This window comes from Penicillium verhagenii (assembly GCF_028828195.1).
Source record: "Penicillium verhagenii strain IBT 33310 chromosome Unknown utg000009l_segment0_segment0, whole genome shotgun sequence".
In the NCBI taxonomy this organism is placed as follows: Eukaryota; Fungi; Ascomycota; class Eurotiomycetes; order Eurotiales; family Aspergillaceae; genus Penicillium; species Penicillium verhagenii.
The window spans coordinates 1138633-1154837 of NW_026643173.1; the positions used below are offsets into that span (position 1 = coordinate 1138633).

Here is a 16205-nt window from a genome sequence, read left to right on the forward strand (position 1 = left end):
CGGAAGTTCATGGTTTCTGGTTCGGAAGGTACCTGGGCAGTCGGACCAGGTCAGTGGAAGTTTCTGCCAGCAAACATATAGTAGTGAGGACAAGTGAAAAGAAATAGTTTGTGTTTTAATGTGATACGTCAAGTATAATTAAAAGAAAAATACAGACAAGCCGGAAAAGGGGAAAAGGAACAATCTTGAGTGCCGATGGTTATGCATGGAGGCCTGATGCTCCAGGCCCATAGAACTGAATTCGAGAATTCAACTGAACGAATTGAACAATCCTCTCATCAAATGACACACCCTAAGGTTGTGTGTGCTGGAAAACATTGAATATATCAATGTGGGATAAATATCTTAAAATCTTAAAATGATCAACTGTTCGGGGCCGAATCGATTATCTTTTACCCGTGCACTGCACTACGCTTGGCTACGGTCGGCTTTTCTTTCATGTTACTCCACAGGGCGTCAGACTCGCTCATCTTGAGGCCAATCCGAAAGTTCGTTTGTGCTTCGACGTGGCGTACTGGATTTTTTCACGATCCCAACAACTTGAGTCTCATTTCGGTACTGAATTCTAGAACCCAGCGTATAAAGCTCCTTTCCTCGGCCTCTCCATCTCAAATGAGGTCAAACAACAATGTCCTGGTTTCCCATTCTCCTCGTGCGTCACAGCACCCCAAAGTAGAGGCTTGATAGCAGCTAAGTCATCTGATTGAGGAGGATGACAGGCAGCGCTTATGGCAAGACTACAACTACCAACCACAGGCATCCCTGGCTTCACCTTTCGCGAGCCCAGGACGGTCAAAGCGATGAACAACAACATTGCAACTCCGAGTGCACAAGCGATGGCAAGTGGACTATATCCACACGCCGTGGTCATGCCAGTATTGCTGACTCCAGGGAAATAAGCAGTTGGTGCCATTAGAACCTCAGAATTCGGCTGGTAGATCGTAATGTTGATCAAAAAGATCGACTGCGAGATCAGCCAGTGGAAAACAGTACTGCAAATGAGGAAGGGTAAAGAGTATCGCCAGGGAAGACCGAGCCAATACGTCTCCCTTTGCGCGCCTGATGGCACAGTGACGCGCAGAGTGGTCCGTTTGTGGGCAAACATGCTCCATTCGTGGGTAGAGGCCATGCTTGTGAGGACCGCATTGTACATGAAATATAGGCTCGAGAGAAGCATTTGAGGAAGGTTGGCAATCAGAGATGTGGTGAGAATTGATCTCGCGCTGCCACCCTCGTCCTTTGATGTGGCAACAATGGCGTTAAGGCTAAGAGCCCCACATCCTAAGGTGAAAGCGTTCTTGATGCCGAGAAGGGAGATTCCTTTCACCATGAAGACGACTCCAACGATAACACATGCTAGCCACCTATGAATGTTTTTATTAGCTAGTTTCGTCATCCATGGTGTAGTCGGTCGATCAACCTGGGCACCTACAAAAATATGCAACCGACCCAACGTCGAATAGTCCCATGTCTTCCAAACCAAATCTCACCCTCGGCCCAAGCCTTCGGAGGATGAGAAGACAAGGGAATATAATCGCCATTCTCGTTCATCTCAGGGAATATCGAGTCGTCTAGCTTTGACATTAGACACAGGCCACTTGACGCTTGGTCTGGACGTCGAAGAAAAGAATCCACCGCATCACCAATTGTTGCTAGTATTGGCTCCCGGGAAATGAGAAGACATCCTAGGATTGACGCGAGCTTCACCGTGTTACAAGCAATAGCAATGTACAGGATCATCGGACTATACTTCAATTCACATTCGTGCTCCACATCCGTTGTCAAACAGTAGTCGATCTCATAAGATTCCGGTAGAATTTCCCAGTTACTAGAGTTCTTCTGGGCTACCGAGGTGCTGCATTGGTGGTAAAAAATTGTGTCTGTTGCACACATCCAATATGTGACCTGCGGAATGGGATCTGGCTTCCAACCTGTGCCGTTGACTTGATATTCTATGCACGAAAAAGGCACGGATGATTCGTTCCAATTGGCATCCAAACAATATCTTGGACTGGTGTTGTTATTGGCCCACGAATGACACTTACTTGAGCACCAATTCGACAAATCGTCCGGGTAGTCAAGGGGGTGAAAATAGGAAAGAACGGGTATTGTGGCATTGGAGGGCGGTGGAAACGTCTCGGACTGCATAGCATTGCTGTCGTTCTTGGTTACAGCAAGGAGGTTAAAATTTGCTCCCTCAAGACCATTGCCGTACGTGGAAATGCATTGTTGGGGGTCCATCCGACTCATGTTGCCTGGGGATTGTATGACCATATCGCGCAGCCAGCAAGTTACGTAGCTCGACTCGTCTGAAACCTTGTATTGCGCCATCGAGTCCTCTCCGCAGTCGATGCCAATCGAGGCGTTTTTGTCTAGGAACTCCGGCGTGACTACCAGGCCGCTGTAGTCGTTGAATGTGGTGGTCATAAAGACTGCCGAGTTCCACAAAAGATGAAGAGGCAATGAGCTCAGCGCGAGCACGAGCCAAAACATGGCTTTGGGTCGCGTAATATGCGACAGATTTCGCATTGAGTGAATCCCGACATCAACCCATTTTCGTCGCCCGTGAGCTTTATCGACTTCTTCGCGCGTTGGTGCAGTGAGACATTGCATGCTGTAGTTGCTTGCCCCGACGAGCACGGTCGCAATAACGTTGATCGCATAGTGAAATCTGCTGTCCATGCTGCGGATTCTGTCACAGTCGTGGTTCAGAATTACACCAAGCCCATCTTCATTGGGAGGATATTTGGTGCGCATAAAAGCAGTGGCCGCAATGTTAAGACATAGGCAAATTGCAACAAAGATCCCTGATAGCAGAGCACCCAATCTCCACCCGTGGAGGAGTTTGGAGTCAGAGGGCGACGGACGCTCTAAAAGACTATACTGCGCGCCCGATCGGAGAACGGTTCGAGAGCACCAATTCTTCAACGATTTCCAGGTCGGGGTATCCCTGACCTTCGCTGAGGGTGTTCGTGTGGAAGAGAGCTCGATCCCCTCATCAGTAGCCGGGTTCATTTTCAATACCAGACTTGATACCCTTCATCTGGACATTCCACAGGGCTGCTTGACAAGGAAGAGCTGAGAAATCAGCATAGCGACCCCTAGAGCAAAAAATAGGACGTTACAGCATGAGGTTGCTGACCCCCAAGCCTCGTCTTGGCGGTGGTCAGAGCAACTTCTTTGCTTTTTTTTGGGCCCCCGTCGACCCTGCAACGCCGATCGAACCCTGAAAATAGCGGAGCGGAGAAAAAAGGCACGGTCCACATGTAGTCCGTACTCGTATCCGGGGAGAATAAATGATCAAGGTTTGGGCGTACTGCTAGGCCGAGATGAGGCTCTCTGGCAACTTTTTTTATCTCGTATGTGCGTTGTGCTCAACCATAACTTAGTAGAAGCCCCGCTTGACCCTGCATGTACCCCTCTTAATGATAGGTCAGCGACAAGTACCAAGAATACGGAGGTGCACAAATCACAATCCAGAAAGGGGTCCAGACAGCAGGAGCAGGGGTTCCTATCACTTGTGCATGGACCGTCTCGCGAGCAACTGTCCTCGGTCAGGTACATACTGGATACGAAATGTGGCGGCCAATGAAGGATGGCCAAATACTGCGCTGGGAACTATCCCACTGTGGTTCCCACAGCGAAATCTCGCCCCATCCGCCTTCATCTCATCATATTCGCCGGGGTCAGTCAAGATGGCGCGTCGTGACTCGTAGATCACAAAACAATCCCGAGATCAGCCACATACTGACCCCCTTTCAACGCGATTGGCGATCATTGAAGTACAGCGTCTCTTGCTCTGTTTCAGTGTTCGCGACCTGCGGTTTGAACTTCAGCTTGAGATCTCAAAGGTTGAGAAAATGCACGGATGCGCGGGCCAGAGATAGTTGTTGGCAGTTGCGATGCGCGGATGGTGAAGTAAACAATCTAATCCAATCATGCTTCGTATTGTGCCAAAAGGGTCCGTGCGGGGCTGGGCGGTTCGCGCCGCGCGGTTCGAACTTCACCACAAATTGTGCGGCTCATCGATACTTGAGCTCGCGTCGGCAGTTATATAAAAAAAGGAGAAACAAAAAGCAAAACAAAAACATACAACAGTCAGGATTCGCATGTGGTCACCCACCATACTACTAACTGACCGGCGTGTGGCTTAAGTACGGCTGAGCGGACGGGAAGCCCTGTTCTCCACACCCTATGGTCGTATGTACTGGTGATGGCTTCAGAGTGATTCTCATATTGAGGGGAAACTCTTGTCTGGATAAAAAAAAGCAAGAAAACATCACCCCCTTTACTATTTGGTGGTCCGGGTTTTTTTCTTTAGTATAAAGTCTCCAATATGTTATATTGAAATCCAATTACATTTCTGCCCTCGCTTATCTCCCTCAAATTTGTCTTAAGAGGCTTTCGTAAACCTTGTCTAGCTTTTGGGGAGTTGGATATCACAATGTGGACTACGGTTATTCCCGAATCCCGTCTTCCAAGGTTGCGGGGCGAGTGTCCCCACTTCAATTTATTGACGAGTTTGGAGCAACTCTGCCTTGGCCGACAATATCTACAGGATTCTGATGTTCCGAGGCCGTGTTCTCCGCCCCTCTCTCTCATTCTTGTTTTCTTCAAGCGACTGCCAATATAACCTTTACGTTCTGAAGAATGAACCAGGCACGGAGTCAAGTCATCTTCGCACCTTCAAACGATGCTCCCCGCGGCGTGAAGTCCGTTTTCCTTGCTGGCACCACCGAAAAAGTCGGGGATTTCGACTGGCGCGAGCTTCTATCCACCGCCCTCTCTGACGTGCCTATCACAATCTACAACCCTTACCGTGCGGATTGGGATAGCTCGTGGCACGAGGACATCAATTTTGCTCCTTACCGCGAGCAGGTCGAGTGAGAACTCGAAAAACAGGAGAAGGCGGACATTGTGGTTATTTATTTTCACCCAGCTACACAGGCGCCGGTCAGTCTGCTGGAGTTTGGTCTCTGCGCGCAGGTACCAGGAAAGGCTATAGTCTTCTGCCCGGAGGGCTTCTGGAAAAGAGGGAATGTGCAAATCGTGTGCAAAAAATATGGCATTGAAATGGTGGACAATGACGATGAGCTAAGAGAGGCTGTTCTGAAGAGTTGACATCTTAGTCTGTGACTCCCTGGCTCCAGCATTTGACTCTTTGAAGATAAAGATCGATCGATGCAGAAAGGCTGTACGGAACTGTCTCTCGCTCGCTGCTCTTGGCTCTCGATCCCAAGTAATTGAAATCTGTTAATACTCAAGACTCATTATTTCAATACCTTGGCGTTTATCGTGAAATCTGCTCCTGTCAGTCTACTGTACTTTGCTCCCGGGTGCATTCCAACGCAACCAGCAAACAATGGTTCCCACCAGGCCTGGGTGCTTGAATGAAAAAAAAAACTGTCATGAATATAGGGTAACACTGGTTTTTAGTGGTCCGTCGCCTGATTCTCAGTCACAAATCAATGGTATATTGATGATTTTCTGAATATCAGTATCCGTGCTATTCTTGTATAAAAATTTCACAGTTTCAAGATCAGCCATATTAAAGCCAAATCAAGTGGACATTTGGAGTTAGGAGGCTTCGCGGGCTGGGTTATGCATTATGAATGATAATCAAATACCTGCCCAGGCATTGAAAAATGTTTTTCGAAGAGAAGACCTTGGAAGTTGATTCCACACAAAATTCAACACGCGGGCGTGATTTGATTGATCGTTGAACGCCCTTTCAGTACTTGATCTGGTGTTTTGCTGCATGTAATTAAGTTGTGGACTGCGGTTATTCCCGCGTCGCGGAGGTGATCAGAGAGGATCGGTGCCGCCGTCGGCCCGGGGCGACCCGCAAGGTTATCTGTTGTTCTCTCGTCTTGTTCTTATTTCTTCCCCTTCGAATTTCGGTTATTATATTAAATAACCTCTTTTTTTGTAGGAAACTGGCTTGCCCCATAAAGCCGTGTCAGCCCTGGAGTGCATATCCATGGTCAGATCTATCGTTTTCGATACAATTATTTTGTCAAAAAAAGTCTTCTATACGGAGTATTGACTGAGTGGTGTTTATCGTTCATCCATAACTCAGGATCTTGAACCAAAGTGACTTTGATCACTGTCTATATACTTCTTCTAATCCTTCATTCAAGCACATACGACCATAGGGTGTGGAGAACAGGGCTTCCCGTCCGCTCAGCCGTACTTAAGCCACACGCCGGTCAGTTAGTAGTATGGTGGGTGACCACATGCGAATCCTGACTGTTGTATGTTTTTTGTTTTTGATCTTGATCTGTTGACATTTGTGTATTGGCAGAATAGGACTCATATCTCGAGTCCTGTCAATACATAGATTGAAGTACAGCCCACGAAGGAGCCAATCAAAGACCCCAATCATAACACTTCGGTGTATTCTCCCATTTGAAAGACATGCATAATTAGCTACTTGGCTCTAACCTTGAACACTCTAGTACTCATCGCTTGTGCTTGGCACTTACCTAGAATGTAATTAATTTCGTTTTCATTCTGTGACAAAAGTACCTCGCATTAAATTCATTTCCAATCTTGTACTTCCAAGGGTTTGCCCTTATATGAAAAATAGACGATATCTGTATTACAAAATATATTTTTCCTCCCTTGCTTTCTTGCCAATTGATGCACCTTAATCCGTACTTTACCATGCCTATGATGTCTTTGTTTAGCACCGCACGCACCGTTGATCTCTCGTTCTGTTTAACTACCGCTAACCTATTCAGATCTAATGGGTGGTGACGTGTCTCGTATATGCGCCCCACAATTGCCATCACATTTTAGCATGAATCATCCGGCTAATGATGTGCATTTCTACGGAGTACATAACATGTACGGAGTAAAGTCGGCAGATGTGGGTCATGTACGGCCTGGTATTGTGCGCCTTCCAGGTCATTCCAAAGCTCTTCCTCTCGTCCCTCCACCCACCTCTTTTGAGATTTTACTCGCTCAAAATATAGCTCAAGACTCATTCCGATATTATGATCTTGGCATAGACAAAACAAAGCTGCCTTCATTGAATTAGACATCTGCACGGTCGAACATTGAACATTTGAAACGACTGGACATTGAATTGTTTTCACTTTGGCCTTGAATCTCCCGTGAATTCTATTAAAAGCGGATGCCTTGGAAAGCCCGCCTTTTGAAAGCCTTCTCCATTCCAGGCTATTCAATATGACAAAAGGCAACGTTACTATTGCCATCGTGGTCTCAATACTTGTTGCATTTGGGATTATACTCGGTGCTTGCATCTATTCGTTTCAGCATCGAGTCAGCAGAGGTCGTCCATCAAAAGCCAGCAAATCCGAGGAAGGAAGAGCTGGTTTCCAAGACCCAAAATCGCCTCCTCCTGATGGGAGATACAATGCCGGGAAAGGCCCAACCGGTCAGACTGACGGGGGGTTCAATGCAGGGAAGCCATAGAAATTGAACCCATCTGACTGGAAGAAGTCCGAAGGCATGTCGCATGCAAAATGTGTGCTGAGCTATAATCTATGATTTCATCCACCGAGCAAATGAATACCCTTCAATCTCATACATGGTTGACTGTGTTCGTCGAACGGATTTCCTGGCTCTACTTTTGGAAGAGAATTTTTATCACTAAAAATCTTTTAAAGGGATTGAATTTGTATCCAGATAAAATATCGCAACACAAGAAGAACCAAAAACCGACTTCAATGATTGATCAATATTAAAAAGGCCAAATAATGGCGGAAGAGAAGTTTGAAGTCACAGTTCTGTGTGATCTGCTTAATCATAACGCTCATAATCCTTATCTAAATTGGACCTTCTTCGCTGGGAATCTCTTAGCAGAACTACCTTTGCCATATACTCCACAGAAAGAAAGACTAGCTGCATGCAAAGTCATCTCAATCACAAACTCAGCCTCATAGAAGTTGCAGCCATTCTTTCTCGTAATAGGAATGTCGAGGCCGTGGAGTTCAAGCTTAAACTCAACAATCTTCGAAACATCTTCAAAAAGGTGTTAGCAATGTATTACGCGCAAGGTAACTTGGAACACTTACTTGGGTCGTCTATATAATCTGCAGCGACTTTCTTTTCACAACTATATATGCTGACAACAGGTATACATGCCTTGTCTGCAGGGATATGCGACCTCACTTTTGTCATTTTGAAGAAGGAGAATGACATCGGCTTGCCATCGGGAATACTATCACCCTATTGAAACATCACAACTGGTAAGTATTTAAATGTTCCTTTCTCTCGTGGAGTGTGATATGTCTATTGGACTTACCATTTTGGCAAACCATCGGATTTTTTCAATCTTATCTCCATCATCGCGAGGCACCCTTTCATATGTTAGTTAGGTTGGGCAAAAGATCGCGCGGAATGTTTGCTCCAATCTCTAGGCCACTTACCTTCTGCTCTCCGGGTCAACGGCTCTATCAAAGTCGAAATAGGCTGCTGTCCCGTAAGATCTGCCAGCAATCCGTGAAATGACCTCGGTCCTGCTTGGAAGCGCATTAAACCCGCCATCGTCTGGTCTGTCTTGAATTCGACCTAGACCTGCAAGGCCAGCTATCAACGCCCCACGAGCAATGGCAGTGTCACTGTTACAATCAAATAGTCAGCCTTGTACATGTTGGAAATATCAAAACTTAGTACACACCTATTCTCAATCTGTATGACTTTAATTCCATGTCTCATGACTGAGTCGATTTCTTGAAGCCGTTTTTTAAGATACGGGTTCTTGCCAAACCCTCCAGCCAGTAAAACCGCTTTGACCGGTTTCTTGGTGTTGGCAATTTGGTTGCTGACATGAGCTTGGACGATGTTGATTACTTTGTCAAACACATTTTCGCGAAGCTCGGGGGTTGTCAGTGTCAGGAAATTCGGGTAAACTCCGTGGCGATCGCTTCGGACCAATCCCTGTATCCTGATGATGTGTTCAACATGACTCTCTCCGGTAAAATTGGGCTTGATTCTTTCTTCGAATGCTTTCAAGGCATCGATCATGAAAGAACGATTCCAACCACTATACGTCTTTAATTTATTGATGAGATATTCCTCGAATATTCGGTTCAAGAAGCTGCTTCCACAGAGACCGCCTGTGCCAATCGCGGCCCCTTCCAGCTTGCAAGAAAATGGCTGCAAGTTCAATGAGCTGATAGTGTACGAGGCGAGATCAACGGTTCTGTAGAAACATCTTGTTTAGTAGGTCTTTCCTAATTTTCCCCCCGTGAGAGAAGATCCACTGGATTTGGGGTTCATACCCTCCTCCCGCATCGCAAATTACGAATGTTTCATTAACATTCAATGTGAGCATTGACTGAATGGCGTATATACAGGCGGCTTCGGGCTCTGAGATGATTTGTAGCTTGTGCCCCTTACCCATGCCAGCCTTTTCAGCACATCTTCTAGTCTTCTCCTGTTCGGCATGATCCCAAAGAGCAGGAACGGTGATGATGTACTCCCTGTGACACCGAGTCACTTCTTCATCATAGGTCGCAGTAAAGTATTCGTCGACGGCGCCTTTGATACCAGTCAAGTAATCCACAACAAGACCTTCGCACTCTTTGCCCTTCACTGGTGGAAGGGCCGTCTGACTCTTGTAATTCTTCGCTAGCTCCGACTCTCGGGCTCGGCGTTCCTCAAAATCATTGCAAAGCCCTAGCTTGAACCACTCATGAATCTTTTCCCCTCGATCAATGAATTGATGGGCCCTGAATCCCCAATAAAAGGTTCCAGTGGCTCCACTGTGCTCATAGCGAAGACATCTAATGGGACCAAGACGCGTTGTTAGAGTTGCCACTAGTGCTTGTTATAACAGCACAGGGGATTAATTATTCACGTTGGAACCTTATCCTGGGTCATATTTCCACCAGTTCCCCAATTCGTCAATAGCTTTTGCGCCGAGGGCTGAACGATGAAATGTCAGGTAAACTCATACTTCCATGCATTGGCATCGATTGAAGGTGAAATTACTGACATTATGCGTATTGGCATATGCGACCGCTGAGAAAGTTGTTCCTAAGCGGTGTTATAGCTTTAGTGTCCACACTCCCCAGAAATTCAGATGTGTAGGCACTTACCGAAGTCAACTGCTACAACAATCTTCATCCTACTTCCCTCATTCCCATGAGCGTGATGTCCATTCATAGTGAATCAGCGTATCTCTTTTTTTTCTCAGTTCAGTTCCGCTCAGATGGCGACCTTAGATTTGAATGAAAAAAGATACAGGGGTACATTCAAAGTAGACACTGTATATATATGTCCCAGTAGCTTGAAAAATACCCGTAGTTTCAAAACACTTGAGCCTTGATAAAGACTAAAGTTACCCCGCGCGCTATTTGCAAAAACGGACCTATGTGATCCGTTTGAGCCTCAAATATACGGGCTGTGTTAGTCTTCCAGACGTGTGCTCTGAGGAGCATGCATTAGTGTTATTTTCTTCTCCTTGCAATTAGCCCTGCACATGTGGTGACCAATGAAGTCGGAACATTTGAATACCTTGCAGGGATACGTGTCATTGCTTGCCCCTCACTAAGCCACAAAAGAATGGTCTGCTATGTAACTTACGTATACTAGTATGCTACACTATAATTCATTCATTATGTATACGAACTGTCTAGTGCTGGCTACCTGAATTACGAAAATAAAATTGAATGCTCTTCTGCAAGACTACATAGTCGGGCCAGCTGGCCGAATGTTTTCACTTCACCAATTATTCAAAACCTACAGGCTACCACCAACGGAATTGAGTCGTGCCTAGATTTACATAACATTCGAATATATTTCTTGAAGTTTACTCTACGCACGGGGTAATGTGTCTATTAGCCCACATGGTGGCTACATGCTGTACGCAGTATATTTCATGCATGGAACCTCAATCAATGTCTAGGGGTAAACAGTCTTTGAAGATTAGAGACCCACCGCAGGGCCCTCTCGTGCTCTCAAGTGATGCTGGTTGAAATGGAGCCGCTTGACTCGGACACATATGCAGGTGGTTCCTGAATAGGTATAGCCTCTGAGGCTGTATGCCCCACCAGCTTGGGGCTTGAGGTATTCCAAGGTTTTCGGAGGTGGAGGAATGAGGCGAAGTGCGGCCTTTGCTAACATTCTGCCCGATTACGCGCGTTAGGACACCCATCATATGAGGCTGTCACCCCAACGCATCTATTATTTATGTGGGGAGAAAATAATATCAAATCCCAAATGGGTCAACCAACCTCGCAACCTCAAAACACGATAAATTCTGGCAAAAGTTTCAGGTGAAGATGCGCTGAAAGTGAAGTATGTACTAATTAAATTGAGCGAAAATTACAGGTGCCCCGCAGCCCCCGCCTTTCATACGTGCGCTTAGTCTCATCGTCTCCTCTGAAAACCTTGCCTCAGCCTCGGAAGGAAACAACTCATTTCAATACCTTTCGGGCTGGTTTATTTCAGCAACTCAAGATCGTCACAATGTCGTCTCCAGATCCAAGCATAGGAAGTCCGGGGCCAGCTCAACCTGCGGATTTCAATGAGGCCTCGATGGAAATCTCCAGACTCAAAGCCCAGAACTTAGAGCTACAAGATAAGCTAGACCATTGTCGAGCAAAAATAATGCAGCTCCAAGAAGACGTCGAAATTATCACAGATGCGGAAATCAAACAGAAGTTTGAAAGGCTTTGCTCTACCATCCAGGAATGGGTTGCAAAAGTTGAGCTCGACCTGATGCGACAAAGCCCGGGGTTTCGAAAGGAATTCCAAAGAAATTTAGAGAGTGAGACAGACGACAGCCTAGTCTCGATGCTTCATCTACCCCACATGCAAGCGGGTAAAGGCAGTAGAAAGAGAAAAGAGAAATCAAGATCCAAGAGTTTCGGGCTCGCCAAAGAGCTAGCGGAGCTTGACATTTGTTTCAACTATGTGCTATCCCGGTTCATATGGTGGAATTTGGAGATGTCGATATTTAACTTCGAATACCCATTCGGAATGCATCACGAGATAAGAACTGCGCTTGAGTACACAACAATGGCCATTGAAGGCGATGCCGATGGAGCTTCTAGCTTAGGTTCGTAACCCCATTTTTTCATTCCATCTCTTCCGCGCTTGAAAGGAGAAGGGGCTAAGTCAGCAAGCAGAATCAACTACTCGAGCACGCAAGTGGAGATCAAAGTCCATATTTATGCTTCTATCGAGCAACATGTGTCAAAGGGAGAAAGATTTACACATTAAGAAACTGAGCAAAACAATGATAGGACGCATTGAGAGATTCTTTCCCAGGGACCGTGATTTTGGATCTATTGAAAAACATTTAGTTGATTTGAAGACCACCTTGATTTGCCCCGCGGTCGAACTGCAGCACGCCATTTCATGTTCATTGACTCAATACCAAACATCGAGATCTGAAGATTGGTGGTGGTCAGAAAGTCCAGGAGATTTGGACTCTCAGCAGCTCACACTCAAAGACATTGATTCATGGAGAGATGTTGAGACATTTGATGGGATTTTACGCTACCCTCTCTTTTCTGGGATTTGCCGGAATGAGTCAATGCATGGGAAAGAGCTTGTTCTGGTCAAACCAGCCGTCCTTGTTTCCAATGAGCGATACAGGCAGAACCAAGTCAGTAGGGTCAATTCAACTGGTACCGAGAAATCAACTCGTTTGCCTTCCGTGTTGGAATATTTTTCGGGCAGGGACACATCAAAGCCAGATCGAAGAACGAGTCAAGAGCAAACACAAGATAGAAACTATACAGATCATCGCAAACCTGAGTCGAAAACATCAGGTAGATCTTCATCCATCGAAAAGTCAAAAAAGAACGGAAGTGGACGCAATTCACCATCTCACTTCCGCCCTCACCCACCTCACGGTTCATATGCTGCGACATCACAGCCCCAAAGCACTTCAACAACACCAAGGACAAAGCTGCCGTACGAAATATCTCCATCCAATCCACAACCTCATGAAGATATTAGTCACAGAAACAACCCCCGCTTAGATTCCCGCCCAGGAGAACATCGCGAAGTCGAAAAACAAGAAGTGGCTCTTTCATCCCGAGAAGACGCTGCGCAGAGCCTTGATATCTCGACTTCCAGTATTCCTAGGGATAAAGGCATGAGCACAGATGAACGGAGAAACGTAAAAACCTACTCAACCTGGTGACAGCGAGGTTGAAACAGAACCTTTCCAAGTTCATGAGATTTATGTATCTATTGCGAATTTGGCCAAGGTCGGGATAGATCTTTCCATAGTAAATCGATATGGATTAACTTTGGAATGTCAAATTCTTTCCGAGTCTCATGTATTCAATCGCCTGTAGGCTACAGGTCACCTGCCCATAGCATGCCGGTAGGCTGTAGCCTGTGGGGGAGGACTTCTGATTGGTAGGTCATGTGTCTGTGCACCACACCACAACGGGCGCCCCCCTCCTGGAGCTGCGGGCGGCGGGCGGGGCTTCTCCTCAACACAACTTACCCAAAATCAAACTCAAGAAACTTCGAGTTCACAAAACTCAATCCAGATGGGTAGTAAATTAGTCGAAGCGTAAGTGATACTTTCCTGACTTTCTGATGTTCTTAAGCTCATTAAGTTTGTAAGAGATCTGTGTGGTGGTGTGATACAGATCGATGTGGGAGAATCCAAAACTCCATTTGACGTTCACTTGGAGCTCCTGTGTACATGTTCTCCGTACTTTGAAAGCCAGTTTCAAAAACGTTTCGAGGAAGCCATCCCAGAGTCATTCATTCATTTCCCCGACGATGATCCGCAAGTCTTTGCCCAAGTCATCATGTGGATGTACCGTGGCAGCGGTGCTCTCCAGGTACTTGAAAATAAGAAACTGGACTTTTTGGCTAGGCTATGGATTTTGGCCGAAAAACTCCAAATGACAGACTTGGAGAATTGGATGATGGCCATCTGTCATCAAAGAGTTAAAGAAACACCAGCGAACTTTGTGGGCAAAGAGACAGTCAGTTACATCTATGCCCACGCCTTGCCTGAATCTCCACTTCGACGCTTGGTAGTGGATATATGGGTGCGAACTGCCACTCCGGAGTATTTTCAAAAGGAAAAAGAAGGATTGCCGCGCCAATTTCTGGAAGAGGTTTGCGCCGAGTTGATTGGGCAAAGGGGAGCTACCAAACTGGCCCCCATTCAGCCACCAGCCCCGAAAAGTTCTTCTCCGGCTTCCTCCCGGCCTTTGGCAGATCATCGTGATGGTTCTGGACCAGATCGAGATCCTACTGAAACCAAGCGTAATGCCGGCCAGGAAACGATGAATTCAAGCAAGCCAAAAATTCAAAATCCTAGTGAAATCAGGTCTAATGCCAGTGAGCAAACGATGAATTCGAGCAAGCCAAAAATTCAAAACTCTACTGAAGTCAGGCGCAATGCCAGTGAGGACTGGATTTTTTCGAGCAAGCCTAAAGCTCAAGACCCTAGTGAAATCAGGTATAATGCCAGTGAGGACAGGATGAATTCGAGGAAGCTTAAAATTCCCCACTCGCGTGCAAAGCCCAAGCCAAGAGTACTACTGCCTTCTGCCTCCCCTGAACTTCCTCAATCGCCCGTTGATACTCAGGTCCTTGCTGAATCCTACCAAAGTGAATGTCTAGGACTAGTTGATGTAATCAAACTTTGAAAGCTCCAGGCACCTTGATATCATTATGATGCATCCATCGCTTTAGGCCTGGCATACTATGTAATTTTACCTATCCAGGTCTAGCAATTAACAGCCCACCCAGATAAGGTTATGTTCTGGTATCAATCAGGTCTAGAACTGATATCTTCTAACCTTACTACGGCGAAATTGGGCGTCGGTTCCGCTTTAGGATGCGGTCGTAGGCCATCTCATTCGGCTATACCTTAACCAAAAGAAATATCGAAGCGTCCCATCTTACCATCTACAACTACTGCCATCAAATTCAACATTTGAATACCTACCCAACCAACATGAAGGAAATCCGCGATAGCCAACAGAATCATTCGATCAAAGCCATGTTCTGGAAAGAAAAGACAGAATACACGCCTCTACTTGACGACTATAGCGAGAAATATTACGATATTGACAAACCCGATAACATGGACAGCCTTCAGCAGCCCCGCTGGCTGCGCTGGGCAACCGCAATAGAAGACTCCGTGCCAATAACCGTATGCTCAATACTACACACACAACTCAAGCTTCACAGGACTTCCCGAAAAGAAAAGGCCACCTGGAAATCGATGAAAAAAGCCGACAATGAAGGTGTAAAAAGACTCACAGAGAAGGCTTTGGATCTGAACAAAAAATATTGGATGCTCAATGGAAGTTGGTGCACGCTTCGAGACAAAATAAAGCTGAAAAATGATAGACTGGCGAAGGCGGCGGATCTATGCCGATGCAATCCGAAAGCGCTGCTGCATCGAAACTGGAGTGATAAGGTGATTGATAAAGAAAAAGGATACGAAGCGGACTCTGAGCGCTCTTCCGACCATGGTAAGGTCCCAGGGCAGGAATCTGCCCTTGACCATTGCCCTTTATCATGGCACCGTTGCGAGAGTGTCTAGTTGATACGAATGAAATGTCTGAGTTTCGGTGCGCTGGTCGCTTGCCGCTTCGAGGCCGAGCTCATCAGAGGCTTGGAGCATACCGAGTGTGTTTCAAAATTTTTGACTCAATACGGTTTTTGGGGGCGAGAGGCTGGGTGTGGTGTGGACATGGCATCAATTTTTGGGGTGGTTAAGATGACAGCTATTCTGTGAATGTTTTACCAGTATGGGGCCTTTCATTCGGACTATGGACTCAAATGAACATTGGACTTTGGTTTTGTTACCAGCGTACATCGTGTACGAAGGAATCAATGTACTAGTAGTTTTTCAATTTACGAAAAAGGCATGAATTGAAATATTGCGATGCAAAATGTGTTTGTTTTGGTCATTATCATCTCATCGTAACATTATTATACAGGATAAAGTCATCGTCCGGCGCACTTCAAGTAGCTGAGGCATCACTGAATTTGAGGGGTAGCTCCGTTCCATCCAGAGGCTTGAAGCAAATTTCTCATGGCGGTTCTCAGCCAAGAGGATGAAACAGTCTTTTCAGACCGACGGTCACTTGAAATGACTTCATGGGCAGCAAGCCCGGAGCGACGATGGGTTTGCGACAGAAGAGCAGAGGAAATTTCATCTCCGACTCGAATGCTTTGCGTGAACGGTAGGTAAAGAGCCACCAATTATAGAGTTAGGTAATGAAAAGGGGAAG

General features: G+C 46.2%; 6 protein-coding genes across 6 annotated transcripts; 4 read left to right on the plus strand and 2 right to left on the minus strand.

Annotated features, from left to right (window-relative positions):
* Nucleotides 1-565: 565 nt before the first annotated feature.
* N7466_009478 (uncharacterized protein) lies at nucleotides 566-3015 on the minus strand (the record flags this gene model as incomplete). The annotated part of the gene is made up of 3 exons (XM_057168867.1): nucleotides 566-1364; nucleotides 1433-1952; nucleotides 2046-3015. The coding sequence occupies 3 exons, from the start codon at nucleotides 3013-3015 to the stop codon at nucleotides 566-568; spliced, it is 2289 nt and encodes a 762-aa protein (XP_057017573.1).
* Nucleotides 3016-4650: 1635 nt separating this feature from the next.
* N7466_009479 (nucleoside 2-deoxyribosyltransferase domain-containing protein) lies at nucleotides 4651-4887 on the plus strand (the record flags this gene model as incomplete). Its single annotated transcript, XM_057168868.1, has 1 exon — nucleotides 4651-4887. The coding sequence occupies one exon, from the start codon at nucleotides 4651-4653 to the stop codon at nucleotides 4885-4887; it is 237 nt and encodes a 78-aa protein (XP_057017574.1).
* A 2902-nt stretch (nucleotides 4888-7789) lies between these two features.
* Nucleotides 7790-10137, minus strand: N7466_009480 (Hsp70 family protein; the record flags this gene model as incomplete). Its single annotated transcript, XM_057168869.1, has 8 exons — nucleotides 7790-7989; nucleotides 8043-8196; nucleotides 8273-8327; nucleotides 8397-8588; nucleotides 8648-9172; nucleotides 9252-9789; nucleotides 9964-10008; nucleotides 10071-10137. The coding sequence occupies 8 exons, from the start codon at nucleotides 10135-10137 to the stop codon at nucleotides 7790-7792; spliced, it is 1776 nt and encodes a 591-aa protein (XP_057017575.1).
* Nucleotides 10138-11442: 1305 nt separating this feature from the next.
* On the plus strand, nucleotides 11443-12042 carry N7466_009481 (uncharacterized protein; the record flags this gene model as incomplete). The annotated part of the gene is made up of 1 exon (XM_057168870.1): nucleotides 11443-12042. One exon carries the CDS (start codon nucleotides 11443-11445, stop codon nucleotides 12040-12042), a length of 600 nt encoding a protein of 199 aa, XP_057017576.1.
* Nucleotides 12043-13487: 1445 nt separating this feature from the next.
* N7466_009482 (BTB/POZ domain-containing protein) lies at nucleotides 13488-14606 on the plus strand (the record flags this gene model as incomplete). The annotated part of the gene is made up of 2 exons (XM_057168871.1): nucleotides 13488-13510; nucleotides 13565-14606. 2 exons carry the CDS (start codon nucleotides 13488-13490, stop codon nucleotides 14604-14606), a joined length of 1065 nt encoding a protein of 354 aa, XP_057017577.1.
* A 311-nt stretch (nucleotides 14607-14917) lies between these two features.
* On the plus strand, nucleotides 14918-15511 carry N7466_009483 (uncharacterized protein; the record flags this gene model as incomplete). The annotated part of the gene is made up of 1 exon (XM_057168872.1): nucleotides 14918-15511. One exon carries the CDS (start codon nucleotides 14918-14920, stop codon nucleotides 15509-15511), a length of 594 nt encoding a protein of 197 aa, XP_057017578.1.
* Nucleotides 15512-16205: the final 694 nt, after the last annotated feature.